Source organism: Chroicocephalus ridibundus, chromosome 8, assembly GCF_963924245.1.
Source record: "Chroicocephalus ridibundus chromosome 8, bChrRid1.1, whole genome shotgun sequence".
NCBI lineage: Eukaryota > Metazoa > Chordata > Aves > Charadriiformes > Laridae > Chroicocephalus > Chroicocephalus ridibundus.
This window is the reverse complement of record NC_086291.1, coordinates 21,202,606-21,220,644: the sequence shown is the minus strand read 5'-3', so window position 1 is coordinate 21,220,644 and position 18,039 is coordinate 21,202,606. Positions and strand designations below refer to the sequence as shown.

Here is an 18,039-nt window from a genome sequence, read left to right as displayed (position 1 = left end):
CCATAAGGCTCATTCTTAATATACACTGTGCTTTTTACGCGCGATGCAACTACTGCGTGCTGCCAGGATGGGGGGCACCCGTGGCCTGGGGTGCTGGGGACATGGTCAGGCTACGGGAGGAGCTGGCAGTGGGTCTGCCCATCCGCCCGTGCCCTCATGAGTCAGCATGGGAATACGATGTCCTGCAGCCAGCAGAGGACTAGGACCTGCCATCGCTACCCCAGCTCCCAGCCTCGGGGCCTTCTCCAACTCACCGTCCTCCCTGTGGTTTAGAACAGCTTCAAACTTTATACGTAAACAAAGGACAGGAGAAGCGGCAGAGGAAGCAGAGAAACAAAACCAGATTAGAGCGCACAAAGGCAGTGAAATGAGAGGACAATATAAGATAAAAGTAAACAGAATTTCTACTTCAGGAAAAAACAAAAACAGAGGTATTTACTCACTCTCCTACTGCAATACACAGAGGCAAAATGTTACAAAGCATATCACTGCCATCGTACATATGAGACACTGGTAATACGTTCTTATTTATGCAGCTCAGTGACAAGAAATCAAATAAAAATATGCATTTCAAGTGCCAAAACTATCTAAACAGCTCATCTTTACATGAAAGCTAATCATGACAGTCCTAATAAAAAGTACTTGAAATGTCAAGGGCTTTCTCCTCTGATGTACTAAAAAGTTACAGTGATTATTATTTAGTAATTTTTATATATTATTTACACTGTGTAACACTTTGTGTTAACACTGTGCTTAAAGGACATTATTTAGGCTGGAGAGTTAAGCAATCAAAAATTTAGTGATGGGTTTGGGGATGCCTGCCCCCGTGGGCTACCAGTTAGTTCGACTTCACTAGAATGAATGAAGGTGTCATACTGGAAGTAAAAAAATATCCCTGGGCTCAACCAGATAAGACAGAAACCTGAAAGAACAGAATCCAGAACTTTTTATTTTAAATAAGTTCAGTGAACAGCTTTGCGGATTCTAACCACCTCCTCTCCCTCTCCTACATGAATGGAGCAGCAGCTACAAGAGCACTGCAGCAAATCTTACTTTGTTTTAACTCCCACTGTGGAAGTAAACAGAAATACTAAAAATAAGCGGCGGTACAGTCTGTGTTGACAAAACACAGTGGTCGCCCACTATTACCAGTCCTTTGCTCCAGCAGCCCAGCTACTGAAGTTTTGTATCGCTCTGGGGAGTGCCTTTGCCTGGCATGCATAGCTGCAAGGACCAAACCTCTTCAGAGTAAGTGTGAGAATGATAGAGACACCATGCAGTTACAAAGCATGGCTTCAGAGGACACGTTTTCTTCAGGGGATCATCTTTTGCAATTAGAATAAGGCCGGGAAGATTTCAGCTTTCTGTACATACTCACCAGATCCTTTTCTGTCTTTTTATTGGCTAAAGCATCAATTTTGGAGTCGAGCTCGCCTTGAATTTGGTCTCTCCTTTTCAAAACACCCTTAATATAGAAGAGAAAAAAAAAGAAGTAAACTGCACCAAATTTTAGCCATCTAGTCAGAAAACCATCAAACAACTTGGCTACTTAATAAATTAAGCAAGATCACAAAATACTGCCATTTAATAATTTTGACATGATACATGTACTTTCCTAAAAACAAAAAAATTATTAAAATCATACAGCGAAGACTTATTTTTCAATACCAGTATTTTATCTTATGTGTTTTTCAAGAATCTTAGTAAATCCAAAAGCAGTGCTGCAAGAATCTGCCATAAAATATAATTGTTATTTTATGAAAAACTGCAACAGCAGTTTACTTAGTATCAGCTCAATTTACTATATATCCATATTTTAAAACAGCAACACAAGTTTGCCCAATCTCGTGAAGAAAAGTATCTTTGAGTAAAAGTTAGAATATAAAGTGGAATAAATGACTAAGAATGGTATACCAGGCATTATTGAAATTGTGACTTTAACATTCTACATTATTTTGTAAGTGCCAAATGTAGTTCAGTAAAATCAGAGAAAATCATCATAAAAATGATAGATGTTCTAACATTGACATATGTGCTTATTTTCAGTATATGTAATTATATCCTCCGTTAAAACTGTCTTTCCAGGTATTGGATTTTTAGCATAACGCCAAAAAATAATTAGAAAGGGGAAGGAACGTTACTTGTTAAACTACAAAAAAGGAATAGTATTACAGATTAAATTTCCATTTCCGATGCTCATTTGCTCTGTGACCTTGAGGAAGCCTTACAAATTTCTCTTTGCCTTAGTTTCCTCACCTGGAAGAGCACACTCAGGTGTGCTTATCTCGCAGAAACGTTGCAAGGCTTTAGTCCTTTCAAAAAAACAAAATCAGAAGCAGGACATATACAAAACCTTCTTTTGTATTACCCTGCCACAACTGGTTTTACTGCTTCTGTATATACTAAAGAGATTTTCAGTATTCACCTCTAGCATGGGGCATGTTGAAACAGCACAGGGCACAAGCATCTCTACCTTCTCTACTGTCTTACTTGACCGAGTTCTCTTTGAAATCTTGTCACTTTAACAAACATAATAGAATAATTTAGGAGGTTAATTTAAAAATAATTTTTCAACGTTTCTTTTTGAACAGGCACTCACTAGAAACATTTGCTAAACCTGACTTTGGACAATTCTGAGGAACAGATTAGCAATACATACTAATGCTCATAAATCTACGTTTCAATAGCTCAGAATATCTTTTGGTTAGATAAATACAGAAAATGTTTAGCTGTAAGCACAGAAGCAAAACAAATATGTCTGAAACAGCTTCCTTTGTATTACAAATGCTTTCTCTTTTAAACTATTTCTTTTGCCTCTTTTAAAACTATTTTAATGACTATTTTGTCACAAATTTGTGACAAAAAATTACTATTTTGTTACAAATTGTGACAAAAAAAGAGTATTTATCACAAATACTCCTTAAATTACAAGATAAAACAAATGATTTTCATGTTAATGTGCCACAACTACAGACAAGTGCTGACTTCTAATGGCAAACAGAGGCACAGTGTTTTTAAAACATATTATTATACTTTTACAATTTTTTTTGTGTAATATTTAATGGTACCCTGCCACAAAATCCTCAAATAATCGTATGTGGGCCCATAACCAATTTATTGCTGCAATTTGTACCCTGAGGCACAGCACTCCCCTGCTCTCCCCAGATTTGTTCTGTGAGTCAGTTAGGGAAGGAGCCAGTCCAGATGTAAATATTTTAGCTATGAATTCATCTCTTTCCCCAGTTCAAGGCTGAACTCCCAAGGCTGGCAAGTACAGGGATTGCATTGTATTGGCCACACCTTTTGCTGCACATTTGCGCGTGATCTTGGCAGCACTGCACAAAGGTCCTTGTGATGAGGGGTTAAACACACCTCTGAATGCAGGTTTTACTACTGTGTGACTTCCCCTATTGTATTTTTATCATGAGTGGTAGGTCCCTCTCCAAATCGCAAGAGGGAAGTAAACTATAGGAAAAATAAAAATCCATGGCGAATGAAAGGAAAACAACAGTTGTCGAACAGGAGTGACCTATTGGAGAAAGGTTCTCCTCTGGATAGGACCTGAAGACATCCCTAATGGGATGGCTCATGGGTAACAGACTTAGAAATTCTGAAAAATAACTTTGGAAGTGGGGGAGAAGACCTGCAGTTGCTAGGATGGTAATCTCTTCAGACCTTTAAGCAAAGCAGTACCTACCTCCACCTACCTGCATGTACATGTAGATAATGAGGCCTGTGAGGTACAGGACATTTTGTATGAGGCCTTTTTCAGAGAAGCTGGTTTTAAAGACAGCAGTCATTGCAGCAGTAATTCTTAACCTCTCGGTAGCTAAGCCTTACTGAGAAACTGGCAGCCTCTGCACAGTGCCAGCAAAGGCTGAGTTAACCTTGGGTCTTGCTCCACCCATGGCCTCTACTCAGAAAGCACTGCAGCAGGGGCTGGGTTCCCAGCAGAGGCAAGAACAGACACTGCAGCTTGCATTGCTCAAAACTTAGACAAAGAGGGGTTTGTACACATTTTCTGCTTTCTGGAGGCAGCAGAGTGGGAATTATGACACGCTGATTTCAGTTACTTGATTATGTTGATTATCCATCAGCACGGAATTTATCAATTCTGAAGTCTGATTTTTTACATCTCTCCAAGTGTAAGAAAAATACGTACATAAAGGGAACTGAGAGCGTCACCTTATGGCAAAGACTAACAGGTGCTTATATAATGGCACAGGGACTGGAAGTTCCCTGCTGTTCTGCAAAGAGAAAACATAGTTTAGGAACATCTCCTAGAAAGGGAAAAACCTCTCCACTCCTTTTCCCCCACACAATCTGTTACTCGATGAGTTCATATTTCAGCAGTGTCAGAGGAGGTCCTTCTCAGCTGCTGTTCCAAAACCCTTCTGTGTTCCCACCTCTCTGCCACAATGCAGAGCTCTCTGAAGATGGAAAAACCAGACACTCTTTAGCCCAGCTACTAAAGGCCGCCTGCCATGCAAAACTGCCAGCCTCTTCTCGCCTGGAAGGGGTGCCTCTTGCCTGATTAACAAGGGAAACAGGACAAACCGGATTCCCTGCTAGTGGACAGCTATCCTGTGCTCTGCACCTTTAGTAACAACAGCAAATAGAGGGAATGCAAAATAATTTTCATCACTTGCAAACTCTTCTAATGTTTGTCACCGGACTAAGCCAAACTTTATATACAGCCATAAGCAATCCTTTAGGAAACCTTACCGTCAGAATTTCACTGTAGAGAACATATTCATGTAAAATTGGCAGCAGGTTTTCCGAGAGCCCTGCCATTCGCTTCTCTGTGGCTTTGCAACACTTGTCGATGCAGCTGGCAACACCTTTTAGGGAATCTGCTATATCTTCTTCCGATGCTGACCAAAGTGTGTGGATGGGGCCGTATTCCTTCATTTCATTAAAATACTCTTAACAGGAACATATTCACATATTAGTCTTTTGTTCATTAATAGATGTCTAAGTGATACTAATTGCAACCTCATATTTACTGTAACAAAGCAAGAGACTGAGGCTATAATGTTTAAAATTGCGCAAATGACCAGGATAAGCAAACTGCAGTTCATGAATAAACTAATCAATGAATGCATCGTAATTAAGAAGTTCCTAGAAAGCTATCAGCAAAAATGCCCCAGTCATTTTAAAAGGACACATACACTCTTAGACCTGATGGGTTGTATTCAGTTCACCCAATGTTCATGTTGTCTTCGTACAGAGGGACGTGAGCCATAGCAGCCCCGGGCAGCAGTTGGTCTGACTTGCTTCTACTGCCCTGAGTTCTTCTGCTACAGTAATGCTCCAAATCCCATTATTAAAACTAGTAGTCTCGGTATGTCCCAAAAGGTGCAGAAGACACACTGAAGCTCACTCCAGTTCTGCAGGTGTTCTCTCCTTTAGTAGTTTTTATTAATCTAAATACATGGATATCCTGTGAATTATTTCTCTTGTGTCTCTAGGCCAAGTGATAATCTGTAAGCAGAAAGAAAAAGGTCCAGAATTCACTGTGCCATTTGGCAGGACTAAACTTGGGCAAGGCTGGGTATGACCTGGAAGCTGCATGTTCACATGAACACACTGGTCACGTACTGAAAACACAATTTCATGAGTTTATAATGAAGAAACATCCAAGAAAAGATGCAAAGCAAATGTGTGCCCTGAAGCGTGTAATGTTTACTTTGAGATGAATTGGACCAAAAAAACCCCCATGGAAGATATAATTAAGAATCCCACGTTAAGCTATGGCAAGCAGGAATGTTCTCTGAATCACAGCTATCAACGGTTCATATCCACGACAGTGCGACCCTGCTCACAAGTGTTCTGCCAAGTGCTATTTGGAAAATCTAGAAAGAAGATATAAACCAGCATTTGGGAGCACGTCAAAATTCATAGGGTTTTCCAAGAAATATTTTGGCACTGATGCCTTGAACCTACAGACCTCAGCCAGCTATTTCCACTGAACTGAACGGTATCAAAAGAAACTCTTTTCACCAACATGTATTTTCCTTTTATAAGACCCCTCCAATTTAGTGAGGACACGCTGAGATCTGGTACTGCACAATAAAGCATAAAGGCTCGGTTATTAAAGAACAAAGTGCAGCTCTTCAGATTTTATTATATAGACAATAAAATCCCTGAAGTGCTGACTGGTGGAAATTGTACCGAACAGGCACAGTCTGAGACCAGGGTCAATCTCAGGAAGTCAGTAATTTTGTATTCCAAGTAGGTGTTCAAACTGCTGTTACTTAAGGAAAAAATTGAGATTAACTCATCCTTTCTTTAGAAAACTCTAACAGGCATAGTTTCCCATGACAGAAATTATGGCCAACGGTAAAGCTATTAAAAAAAATAAAATTTACTTGGTTAACACAGAAAAAAAGGACATAATGAAACCAAAAAAGAGATCTGGAATCTAGACAGCATTATGCCAGTACGAGACAGCACAGAAAATTGTGACTATTTATATTCCACTGAAAGTACAAACCAAAAGGTCAGGCAGCTTTCCAAAAGCAAAGTAACAAGATAGCCATACTTCCTACGTTTTCTTCTTTCTAAGTTCCTTATCAAGTAGTTCAATGACATGTTCAAACTCTTCGTATTAATAAGTTATTCAAACTAACTTGAAGGTCTGCCGAAACAATGACCATTATGAAAAGCACAGTATAAACACAAATCTCGCTTTTTTCCTGCTTGCTGGAAAGAGTATTTTGCCTAGCACAATGAAGACTAATTTACTTTTCCAATATATTAATTTCTTAAATCAATAAAACTGATGCTTATTTTCTACTTACCCCTTTCTTCCTTGTAAATCCTATGTGCTATTTTGTCGAGCACGTTTATTTTCTGACTAAATGTTTCCATGTAATCGTTCATTTCTGTAAACATTTCAGGACGATTTTTAACTCCTCCTCTCACTGAGGATGCTACAGCTCTGACGGTCTGTCCCATCCTGCTCAGCAAACCGGGGCCCTGCTTCTTGTGGGAGGAGAGTTCCTATAGACAGAACAAGCCGTGTTTACTTCCATGTACTTTTTAAAATTCTCTGAAAATAATGCATACTTTAAAACTTTTTTTAAAAAACAAAACAAAACAAAACAAAAACCAAACACAAAACTACATAAAGGAGCCTCTGTGTGTCTTTTTAGTGTATAAATCTTTCTTTAAAATTATTAGACTGGTGCCAGAACCGTACCTGCCGTGCATTTATTAGCTAAGCCTTTCTGGGCAAACACAAGGCCGTGTGTATCACAAGAATGATTAAAGATGGCAGAGAACCTTTACCCTTTCATTCCTTAGGGTGACTGAGCCAGTTTGCAATTTAGCCTTTTGAACAGGAAAGCAGAGGCAATGATTGCAGAAGTAAGTCATTGAGAAAAGCAAACAATGTTCCTACTGGAAGAAGCAATCCATCTATTTTTTTCACAAATCTTTTTATATGTTGCTGGAATAACCTTTGCTGAAGTTCAGAGGCAGGCTTTTCTGAGTACAAAACTCCAATTTTCAACTGGACTCATCTTGTGAAAATACAACAGGAAATTTTTCTTTTATGAGACCAGTATAACTTTAAAAAAAAAGCAGATGAAAAAGGCAGTGCCAATTAATTTAAAATACTACTTTTCATATAATCTTGGAAGCTTTGCAGGGCTTTAATATTGTGAATATTGTATGCGGAGTTGAATATTGTGAATTTGCCACAGAAATCCAAAATGCAGCAAGAAAAACTGCTTCGGAAGGCACAGCAATATGTATGGCCACACGCATGATTACCAAAAGCACACAAGAAAAGGTTATCTCAGGGGATGAATATTCCATAAATCCCCTGGCTTCTTCTGACACTTCTGTAAGAAGTCGTAGGAGGACGCTATTGAATGCTGAACCAGGGAGGCTACTGATATACTCTACCAAACACAAGATGGAGTTTCACGTAACTGTAAATAAAAATAAAGTCATTTTACCCAGGCCTGCGCAGTAAGAAAAATTTTGAAGTCTTCATTAAAAGTCAAAGTTGGATGATCAGCAATACGGTTCAAAAATTTATGTAAAGCTTTTCTTCGAGTCTCAATGAATTCATCATTAAACCGTTCCACCATTCCTTTCATTATAAATTTTTCAGGCAACGGCTAAGGAAAAAAGAAAAAATATTTTGTATAGTTTGCATAATATTAAGAGTATTATAATGGTTCTTCTACTTACTAAAAACCCTAGGTATACCTTCTAGAACCCACCATGCAAAAACGGAATTGTTACAAAGTTATCGCACTCAACAGTGGTGTAACATGGTTCCTGTAGCACACAGTGCAGATGAAACAATTAAGAAAGAAGGACCTAAATTACTGCAAATGGCACAATTAAAAATGTAAGAAAAACCTTTATGGGATTTCTAGTCATTACATATCTATAAAGCTAATGAAACTAGGCTGGTTTAACCTTTGTGAGATTTCAGAAACTGAAGAAAGATCTCAAACATCTCTGTAAAAAATTGAAGCCATATTATAAACAAACAAAAATAACGTAAGTTTTATCAAACGAACAGGAATAATCAGTGTCGGATGTGCTTCTTCAAGTTTGCTCTTCAACCAAAGGAAATCCTGATATCGTCTTCGAACTTCATATTCACTGGAGTCAAATTCACCACGAGATGTCTGAAAACCAGAAGCAGAAAAAATGGGCTCAGGTTAGAAAAACAGAAAAAAAGAGCAAACTAGTTTTAGATGTTGGAGAAAACGGAGTACTTGAAGGGAGGGCATACGTGATTCTTTTTTGCCCCTGTTATTTGCTTGCTGTTTTTTAAAGTGCAATGATCAACCACTTGAAGAGATAAAACACATCCTATTTTAGCAAGAAATCAAAGTTCTACTGTAAAAAAAAAAAGACATGAAAAGCAAGCACTAAACTGCACACAGAGTGACTTATAATAATTAGCCTACCACAATATTTCCCCAAGATTTCAATCCTTATTTTAGCGTGGCATTTTCCCTCTAGCAATCATGGTTAAGTTTGTTACTTTTAGGGCACTTCTTTTAAAGTGATTAGTGATCTACGAGTGAGGAAAGTCCATTTTTTAGCATTCTGAAAAAAAACCCCAAATAGCTGACATACGTCCGTGGGACCTGCTGACACTAGCCAACAATCCCCACATTCAAAACATGAAAACTTCAGCATTTCATAGCAATAACACTTCCCGCGCTGCTTAATGGATTCTGCGTTCCATCATCAATTCCAGTTTTGTAGCCCTTTGTTAGAACTTGCCAACAAACCTTTAATGCCTAGAAAAAATGCTTATTGCAGTGTTGCAAAATTGTCAGACCATGAGATTTATTTTATCACTGCTCTATCTTCTAGAATCAAGCCACAAGGAGCCCGTGTTTTCATTAATGTGTGCTGTTTAGCATTCATTGTTGCACAGAGATTTATAATGCGATGCAAGTAAATTCTAAAAACCTCAAAACACGCTTATGTAATCTAAACATTTTTGAGGGTTGAATAAAATTTTTCAAGGTATGTGGGAGGAATGCTATTACTTTATCATCAACTACCAGCACTTCAAATTAAATATGATAAGAAAGGATAGAGTAGATAGATAAAAAAGTAAAAGCAATCCACCTTACAGCCCTTCCATACTTGCCTGAAGAAAAAATGTTCTCCCTTCTACAAAAACATGCACAGAGTGAAAATTATTGCTAGCAACCTAACAAAGATAGCGCTCTTCCTACTCTTTAAATATTTTATGAGGAATTGATATCTCCTCTTATTTAAGGATGAATAATTCCCATTTGAAAATTTGGGTTTAAATTAGTTTTTTAAAAAGGACTCAAAGTAAAATAAATTAACAGTGCAATTCTCAAAATGCAGCCTGAAGAATATTTGCTGGTAACCCCAGAAGAGTTGGCTAGTCTCACAAGGATGACTTTCTTCCTTATTTCCAGTAAATAATTTGTATTCTGGACAGCTAAAAATACCCTTAGTTGTTTCCTAATACTGCTTTTTCCTTGGAGAATTGTGGCAGTTTCCCCAGAAATCGTACGCAACTGTAAATGGGAAACAAATGTCCCTGTGATAGTGGACGCTGTAATTACAAAGGAATGGAACTGAAAGACTTTGTAGCAGGTAACACTTACGCAAGACAAAAGACTGCAAGCCTGCAAGTGATCCAAAAGTCATAAATACTTGGGCTAATATAATGTCTTTGAACTGAATCAGGCTTTCTGCTGTTTCACATTCCTGCTGAAGATCACAATAGAAAACGTTATTCTCATATAGAACTGAGTTGGCTGTTGAAGAATTATTAGCTATTTTCTCAGCAAAAAAGACCTAAGCACCTATATGTGTAGACTGATATTTTTTTTCAGAATCTAATGCACAGTTTCATACAGTTTTAGTGGTCTATAAGTTCGTGGCAAAATCAGAGTATAATGTAAATTTAGTAATACCCCAGAGAACGGTGTGCAAGAAGAGTGAAAATGCTACTACTGTTATCAGCGTAAGCCGTTAGAGCCATGAGCAGGCGCTTACCTTTGTGACTACTCTGTATGTAATAAATGTTTCAATGGCTGTAATGTGGCTTTCAGGATCATCGACTGTAATGAAGAGATCTTTTAATTCTGGTTCATCTTCAAATTTATACTGGTTTATCATTGATGAGGGGGATATTGGCATTGAAGGACTGAATGAGTTTACCTCGCCCAGCGACGTACCCTATGGATAAGACGTGAGAACATCCGTATCAATACATCTGTGTATACAAACACATACATGGAAACACATGTCTCAGAAGCTAAAATGACAAGCTTTTCAACAGTCTGGTAAAACAGATAAAACATAGAGCAAATGAAAGAATTACATAGTACATGGCAAATCCATTATCCTTTTCAGTATTTGCTTCAGTGAGGATGTAAGAAATAAGTTTTATTCTAAAACTGATGAAAGAGCAAAATGCTACCATTTGACAAGAATGTTATGCACAGCTAGGAAGAGAACTTGCCCATGAGTGCCAAAATTAGTTATGATTCCAAGCACCCAGTAACTCTGTAGGATATTTACCAGCTTTATTAAAATTGTTAGAAGCCAGTTACTCAGGACTTAGGAAGTTTGAATTATCTCTAATAACCTGAACAGGATGGATAAGAAGTGATGATTTTAAAAGAAAACAAGACAAAATCCAAATGAGAATTTTTATTGGAATTGGATATCTCAGTTTGCATACATTTGAAAATAGTTTGAAATGGAAGACTTTTACAGAGACATAGATTCAATCTTTTTAAAAACAGTAAGCAAGGATGCAGTACAAATTTGTTGCTTGATTTCTAAAAAAAAGTCAAACTACTGTTTCGCTGAAGTGGTTAAACCACTTTTTGATAGCGTCAACCACTTCCACCACAGCTCTCTTAGAATATGCCCCCATAGCAGTTGCTTCTGCTCAGTGCGTTCAATGGTGATCACTCAAACACTGAGAAACTGAGTGGCAATTAGAAACAGGCAAAAAATCTCATTTTCTTTCCTAGATGCAAGTCTGGATGAGATCAACTAATCTAAAATCTTGAAGGATACAGTGACTAGGAAAATCAATTAAATTCACTAACACCATAAAGGAGCATAATAAATGAATAAATCACTAAAAATAATAAATTTTGGCAATTAAAATCAATTGCTATGTTTTAAATATCAAACATTTCATACACTTTTTCTAATATAATGCAATGAAGTATTTTTATAACAAACTTTAATTTGTTTTCTAGAAGTTTTGTAAAAGTGTAGGCTACACAAACCTACCAAGTGGCAAAGAGTTGCCCTTTCCGGTGCCTCACTAATTATGGAACAAGGATAAAAGGGATGTTGCTAAAGAGACAGCTGCTCAAACGGCAGGACTGAAATGTGGGAGTCCACAGTGACTAGCCACAGCCTCATCCCAAGGCGGATCTCGTGGGAGTGACGAGCACACCACAGCAGTGCTGCTGAGCTTGGTGAGAGTTGCTTCTTTTCCTTTTAATTCAACTGGATCAAAACTTTCGCTGGAACACGTTCTCCTCCCTTGGTCTTTTCACAGAATCACAGAATGGTAGGAGTTGGAAGGGACCTCTGGAGATCATCTAGTCCAACCCCCTTGCCAGAGCAGGGTCACCTAGAGCAGGTTGGACAGGATCGCATCCAGGTGGGTTCTGAATGTCTCCAGAGACGGAGACTCCACCACCTCTCTGGGCAGCCTGTGCCAGGGCTCTGCCACCCTCAAAGGAAAGAAGTTCCTCCTCATGTTAAGATGGAACTTCCTGTATTCAAGTTTGTGCCCGTTACCCCTTGTCCTGTCGCTGAGCACCACTGAAAAGAGCCTGGCCCCATCCTCCTGACACCCACCCTTTAAGTATTTATAAGCGTTGATAAGATCCCCCCTCAGTCGTCTTTTTTCCAGACTGAAGAGACCCAAATCCCCCAGCCTTTGTTCATAAGAGAGGTGGTCCAGTCCCCTCTTGGTAGCCCTTTGCTGTCCCCTCTCCAGCAGTTCTCTGTCCTTCTTGAACCGGGGAGCCCAGAACTGGACTTAAACCTCATTGCCTACTGCCATCCCTCTCCTTTGGATTATCAACCTACTCCCACAAATATGGAGTAGAAATTTATATTGAGAATTATGCATGGAAAGCACTGATGTACCTGTTGTCCTCCCGTCACTTGGGCACAGTTTGTTGAACAGGGAGACAAAAGCAGGATGGAAGACTAAAGGCAATGCTTTAAATACTATATAGCTGCTTACTTGTACACACGTAAGTCATTTTATGTTGACTCAGTGTGTTTCCACACACGATTTCTATACCGGTATCCAGCCAGCACTGCCCTGAGTGCTGGGGGATAAAGACAGCCGCTGTTTTCCATGCCCGCCAGCACCACCTGGCCGTGCCCTATGTGAAGAATGAGCACTGCTAGTTCTGAGCAGCCGAGGTGAATCAGTGCTGAGACAACGGGAAATTTCCAGGGAAAGAAAAATGCACGTGAGCGTGTAAGGGACTTGAACAGCCATATAACTTGAGGAATAATGACTCTGCAAGGCCTAAATTGGATCAAGGCAAATGTGTTTCATATTTTCTCATCTTCCACGGGTCATTAATACCTTAATGTTTTGTTCCTCCTTCTAGGTTGCTACTAAAAATTGCTCTATACAGGCAGGTTTCTGAAAGTATATTTTTACATGCAAGGGTTTGTGAAACAAAACATGGGCAATACAAACCCACAGAATTAGCAGGTCTTAGGTTCTGTTTTAATACAGCTCTAGTGTTCATCTGCACATGAAGGAATGCACGTGAATTTTAAACAAGCATCTGTTTCTCTTTCTTTATCCTCATGATACTTCAGGTTTACTTCCAGCAGTTCTTGAAGTTCATGTGACATAAGTCAGATGTCATCACAGAAACATGGTAAAAAAAGATAGTTTTCTATTTTCTATACAGCTGTAATTTTGTGGTTGGGACTATGTTTTTGTGTGCGTGCAGATGAGGGCAGAAGGAGTTTTGTGGCACAGGAAATACAGACAATTCTTCTAGCTCTTGGGTTGTATAACTTTTTTTTTTTAAACCCTTTTTTCCTCTTCATCCATGCAAAGAGAATCAAGGTCCTGTCCCAGAGAATGATGCCCTTCCCCACACCTCCCCCAGCCCCACCTACCTGCAGGTCCCCTTCCAAGCCCTTTCGCTACTGACAGCAGTGCGCAGAGCCGCGTGTGCCCATCAGCAAAGAGGTTCATGCATTTTGAGTTACTGGCCAGGAGACCAAAAGGACAGAAAATCAGCGAGCTCCTGGCAGTGTGAGGGCCTTGTTCTGGGTCTTCCTCCTCTAATACTTGCAGTTACCCTATCTCACTCTCACATTTGGCTGCAATGGGTCAGTAAGACTCCAAAATAAATAAGGGAAGGAAAACACTCATACAGCAGGAGCAGCCTCAAAGTAAGCTGAGCACACAGCTGAGCCTGCAGCTCTTGGTAGAAGACATTAAGCCCAGGGGTTTGCCTAAACACCACTCCCCCCCAGAGCATAGATCCTTGACCCAGAGTTGCCTCCATGCCTCATCCATCCATCCATCCCTCACTCCCAGCAAGGATCCAGAGCTTGTGATCTTCTGAGGCCAGGGATCCAAAGCAGGTCTGGACATAAAGAACGCAGTGGCAGAGTTTGTCTTATAAGAAAATAGCTTAGTTGTTGGAGCATTCTTCAAAGCAGCAAAGAGACTCAGAAAGGCAAAATAGATCCTTGGCTGAAAAATTAACTTATAAATCAGTCTCAAATTCTTGATCAACTTGTTTTGGAAGAAAAATTAGCCTCAATGCAGTTCTGAAGTGGCATGTACATCTTTTCCAGAAATACCATTAAGTTTTCTGTAATTACGGAGACAAACACTGTAAAATAGACTTTGAAAGAAGAGCTGCTAAAAATTTTAACTATTAACCAAAGTGCTGACAGCTTTGTCAATGCTAGGTCACTGTATCAGTTAACAAGGAAGGCAAAAATTAACTGAATGGGTAGTGCGATACATGCGGTACTCTGTATTTTGAAACTAATGGGAGAAAGCAGGTTGAAAACATTGCATTTGTGTGACTCATAACTCAGCCCCCCAGAAGCTGTCTCTGCTAAAAAGACCTCAGAACTTTTTCCGTGGTAACGGAAAGTAGGATAAAGTGAAATGCACGTCACATCATGAAATGCTTTATCAGGGTTGCCCAAGAAGGTGCTGGTCTGTAATATTTGAGATATGTCACAGGATACCGGGTCAATGGTTTATGACACTATCAGGTTAAATATCTATGAATTTTCGTAAAATAAAAGCCCTGTGTTTAAATCTTGAGTAATAACTTAGGGTATTGAGGTTGACAATTTTGAAGAATCTCATTTTTCACCATTTTGGTAGCTGGTACATTTCATTGACTAAACTGAGAAAAATGAAGTCGATGGCAGCGTCAGGCACTGAACACCGCACTGCCCCTGCTCTCCCCCTTGCACTGCAAATGCTACACCACTACCTTAAAGACAGTGGTGTGAGAGACCCCATCAAGATACAATTTAAAAGAAGGTGATCCTAGAACAGTACATCATGGAAAAATTGGTTTTACAAAACTTAGTCTGAAGCCACATTTAGCCTGTCAGCTTCCCTTGAATATATAAAACATGAACAAATGGGGTGTAATCCCCAATCGACCTTACAGATTTTCATCAGTTCAAAAGATCAGCCCTCAAAGTGCACCTGAAAGGAAACCATGAATTTCTGGTCTACATATAACTACTGTTATATATAACAGTATATTGCAGGTGTGCAAGCTTTGAAAAGAATGCATTGGGAAAGAATGTATTTTCACATGGTATGACAAATTTTCTTGTTTGCAAGAGTATCACATGGCATGCATTAATAGTAGTTAAGATTTAATATAAGTAAGAAATATTTGTCAAGAATCCAGGTAGCAGAAATGTAAACATATAGATATTTGCCATATAGCAGCAGTAACTCATATCAACTAGCTTTTATTTTTTATTCCCAAGGAGCATCGCTCTTGACAGGCAAGCAGCATAACTGTGGATACGGTGTATTGATAGGCAGATATCTGCATGCAGAACTGCCTGAGCTTACCTAGTAAAAGGAAAAGGATTCAAAGAAACAAACAACTAAAACTATATTTTAGCACTGCTTTTGCATGCAAGTTCAGCGACTCATTCACCTCCTTATGTCAAATCAAGACTGGTGCTTTTCTAGAAAATATGATTCAGTTAGACCCTAGTCATGCTTCAGAAAAACAGAGGTAACTTGGTGAAATTTAGCCTGACCTCTTGCATGTTACAGGCCATTAAATCACCTAATAGTCCCTTCTGGCCTTAAAATCCATGAATTTCAAGAATTTTACTACAGTCAAAGTTTAAATACATAGCTCCTAAGAATGATGCTCTTATTCCGATGTTTTTATTCATGCATACCAAAAAATGTATCTACAGAAATAGAAAAAAATACACATTTTATTCATATGACAATCAGTCCTACTGAAAATACATTTGGTGTCACATTTTCAAATAGGAAACATATCTGCTGTTTCTCTCCAGTGTCACACATCCTGTCACACAGTGGTTCAGAAGTTGCAGAAGGTGAGCAGGGCCTTGGCCCCCTGTCTGTATATTTTCCACCTCAGCTATCCCTATGTCCTTATGTTATGTTTTAGATGCAGCCTTGTTAAGGCCAACAGATCTGTGACATGCTCTCTTCTTTAATGGCTGAAGAGGTAAGTCTCGTCTTAACCAAATCAGTACAAAATGAGAAACAGTACACGTGGTAGACATAGTGCACTTCATTGGTTTGATTAAAATCAGCAACATTGGCAAGACTGGCGCCCGTGTACCTAGCTAACTCTGTGTGCTTTCAGAACGCGGACCCTAATGTTACAGTTACATGCCTTTTATTCCCTTCATCAAAATACAGATGTTACCTTCTCGAACCTCCAATGTGAAGGTGCTGGACTTCCCTTCATCTGATAAAAGAAAACTCTTAACTGAAACTTGCAAATATTTATTTATGTTTAAGTACAACTGCGATTACTGAATACGAATGTCTGTTTAATTTACAGATACACATACGGTACATGACAAATGTAAGCGATGCTAATGTTACAGCGAGCCCAGGCTCCTTTGCAAACCCAAGGTAAGCGCAGTTATGCCCAGCACCGCCGGTCCGGAGCCGCAAACCCCGCGTCCCGCGCCCCAGGGGAACCCGCCCGGGGCTCGGCCGGGCTGCCGGGGGCGGCGCTGGGTGGCCCCCGGAGTCCCCGTGTGGCTCCGGCCCCCGGCGGGCGCTGCCGTGCCCGTGTGCCGCAGTGTCCGCGCGCGGGGAGCGGGGCTGCCCGGCCAGCGCGGGGCAGGCGGGCGCAGCCCGGACAGACGCCGCGATCGCCGCCGCCCCGTCCCGTCCCGTCCCGGCGCACGGCAGGGCAAAGTGCCGGCGAGCGAGGGAGCGGCCAGCAGTCCGCCCGCTCCCGGCCCGGCCCGGCCCGGCCCGACCCAGGAGGGCGCTGCCGTACCTTGCTGAACACCTCCAGGTCGTCCTCCTCATCGTCCAGAGACAGCACCTCGGCGGCGGCGAGCAGCGGCCCCCGGATCGAGCCTGGGGCACCGGCCGGTGGGTCGGCGTCGGCCCCAGCCCCTCCCCCGCCGCCGGGGGAAGGCGTGGGGAGCGGCGGCCCCGGTACCCGGCCCTCTCCCTCCATCCTTCCCTGCAAGCGCGGGCGACGGCCCCGCCAGAGCCGCTCCCCGGGGGGCCGCAATTGGCCGCCCGCCGCTCCCCCCGCCCGCGGCCCGCCCCCGGCCCCGGCCCGGCCCGCCCCGGGGGGTGCGCCCAGTGCGCAGGGCTGGAAGCGGCGGCGGGAGGGCCGGCCTGCGCTGCCCTGCTCTGCCGGGCCGGGAGGAAGCGGGAAGTGGCGGCTGGGAGGGCGGTGGGGCCGCAGCTTCTCTGCGGAGGCTGGCCGGGAGGGGAAGGGGGAGGCGGCGGCCGCTCACACCGCCCACAGACGGTTTCGTGGAGGCGTCAGGCTCGGTGGCGCGCCGCCAGCTCCCCGCTTTGGCCGCCTGCGGGGTTGCCGAGGGGTTGGGCGGGCCGGCCGGGCTGGGGTTAGCCGCCCTTGGCTCGCCACCCGCGGGGGCGCGCTTGGGGGCCGTTGCTGCTGCTGGCCCGGGCCGCTGGAAGCGGTGCGTCAGGGAGCCCGGCCCAGCCGGACGGGCCGCCGCCGGTGTCCGCGGCAGCCCCGAGGGCGCCCGGCGGGGACGGGCTACCCGCGGTGGCGGCGGGGGGAAAGCAGGGCTGCCTCTGCCCCTCGCAGCCGTGCTGCGGTTTGTCGCCCGAGGCTTGTTGGCTCACCCCTCCGTCGCGGGGTCGGTGTGGTTCCTGATGTTGCGGACAGAGATCGCTCTGGGGTCAGAGATTTACTTGTGAGAAGTTGACAACAGATTACATCTGAAAAGGAGCAGGGAGAGGGACGCCAAACATTGGAAAATAGTAAAGCTGCAGAAAGTAAAAACATC

General features: G+C 41.9%; 1 protein-coding gene across 3 annotated transcripts in view; it reads right to left on the bottom strand.

Moving 5' to 3' along the window:
• SNX7 (sorting nexin 7) overlaps positions 1 to 17,457 on the bottom strand; it is a 36,856-nt gene extending 19,399 nt beyond the window's left edge. For 2 of the 3 annotated variants that reach the window (XR_010072376.1, XM_063345274.1), the window contains exons 1-7: positions 17,043 to 17,453; positions 10,525 to 10,707; positions 8,544 to 8,654; positions 7,968 to 8,132; positions 6,804 to 7,005; positions 4,726 to 4,925; positions 1,379 to 1,465 (exon numbers count right to left, since the gene is read on the bottom strand). Coding sequence is in view for 2 of the 3 variants with exons in the window: in XM_063345274.1 (XP_063201344.1) it covers positions 1,379 to 1,465; positions 4,726 to 4,925; positions 6,804 to 7,005; positions 7,968 to 8,132; positions 8,544 to 8,654; positions 10,525 to 10,707; positions 17,043 to 17,228 (1,134 nt within the window). In the remaining variant the exon portion in view is untranslated. Of the gene's footprint in view, positions 1 to 1,378; positions 1,466 to 4,725; positions 4,926 to 6,803; positions 7,006 to 7,967; positions 8,133 to 8,543; positions 8,655 to 10,524; positions 10,708 to 17,042 lie in introns of all 3 variants that reach the window. The other variant, XM_063345275.1, reaches the window with a different exon arrangement.
• Between the last annotated feature and the right edge of the window lie 582 nt (positions 17,458 to 18,039).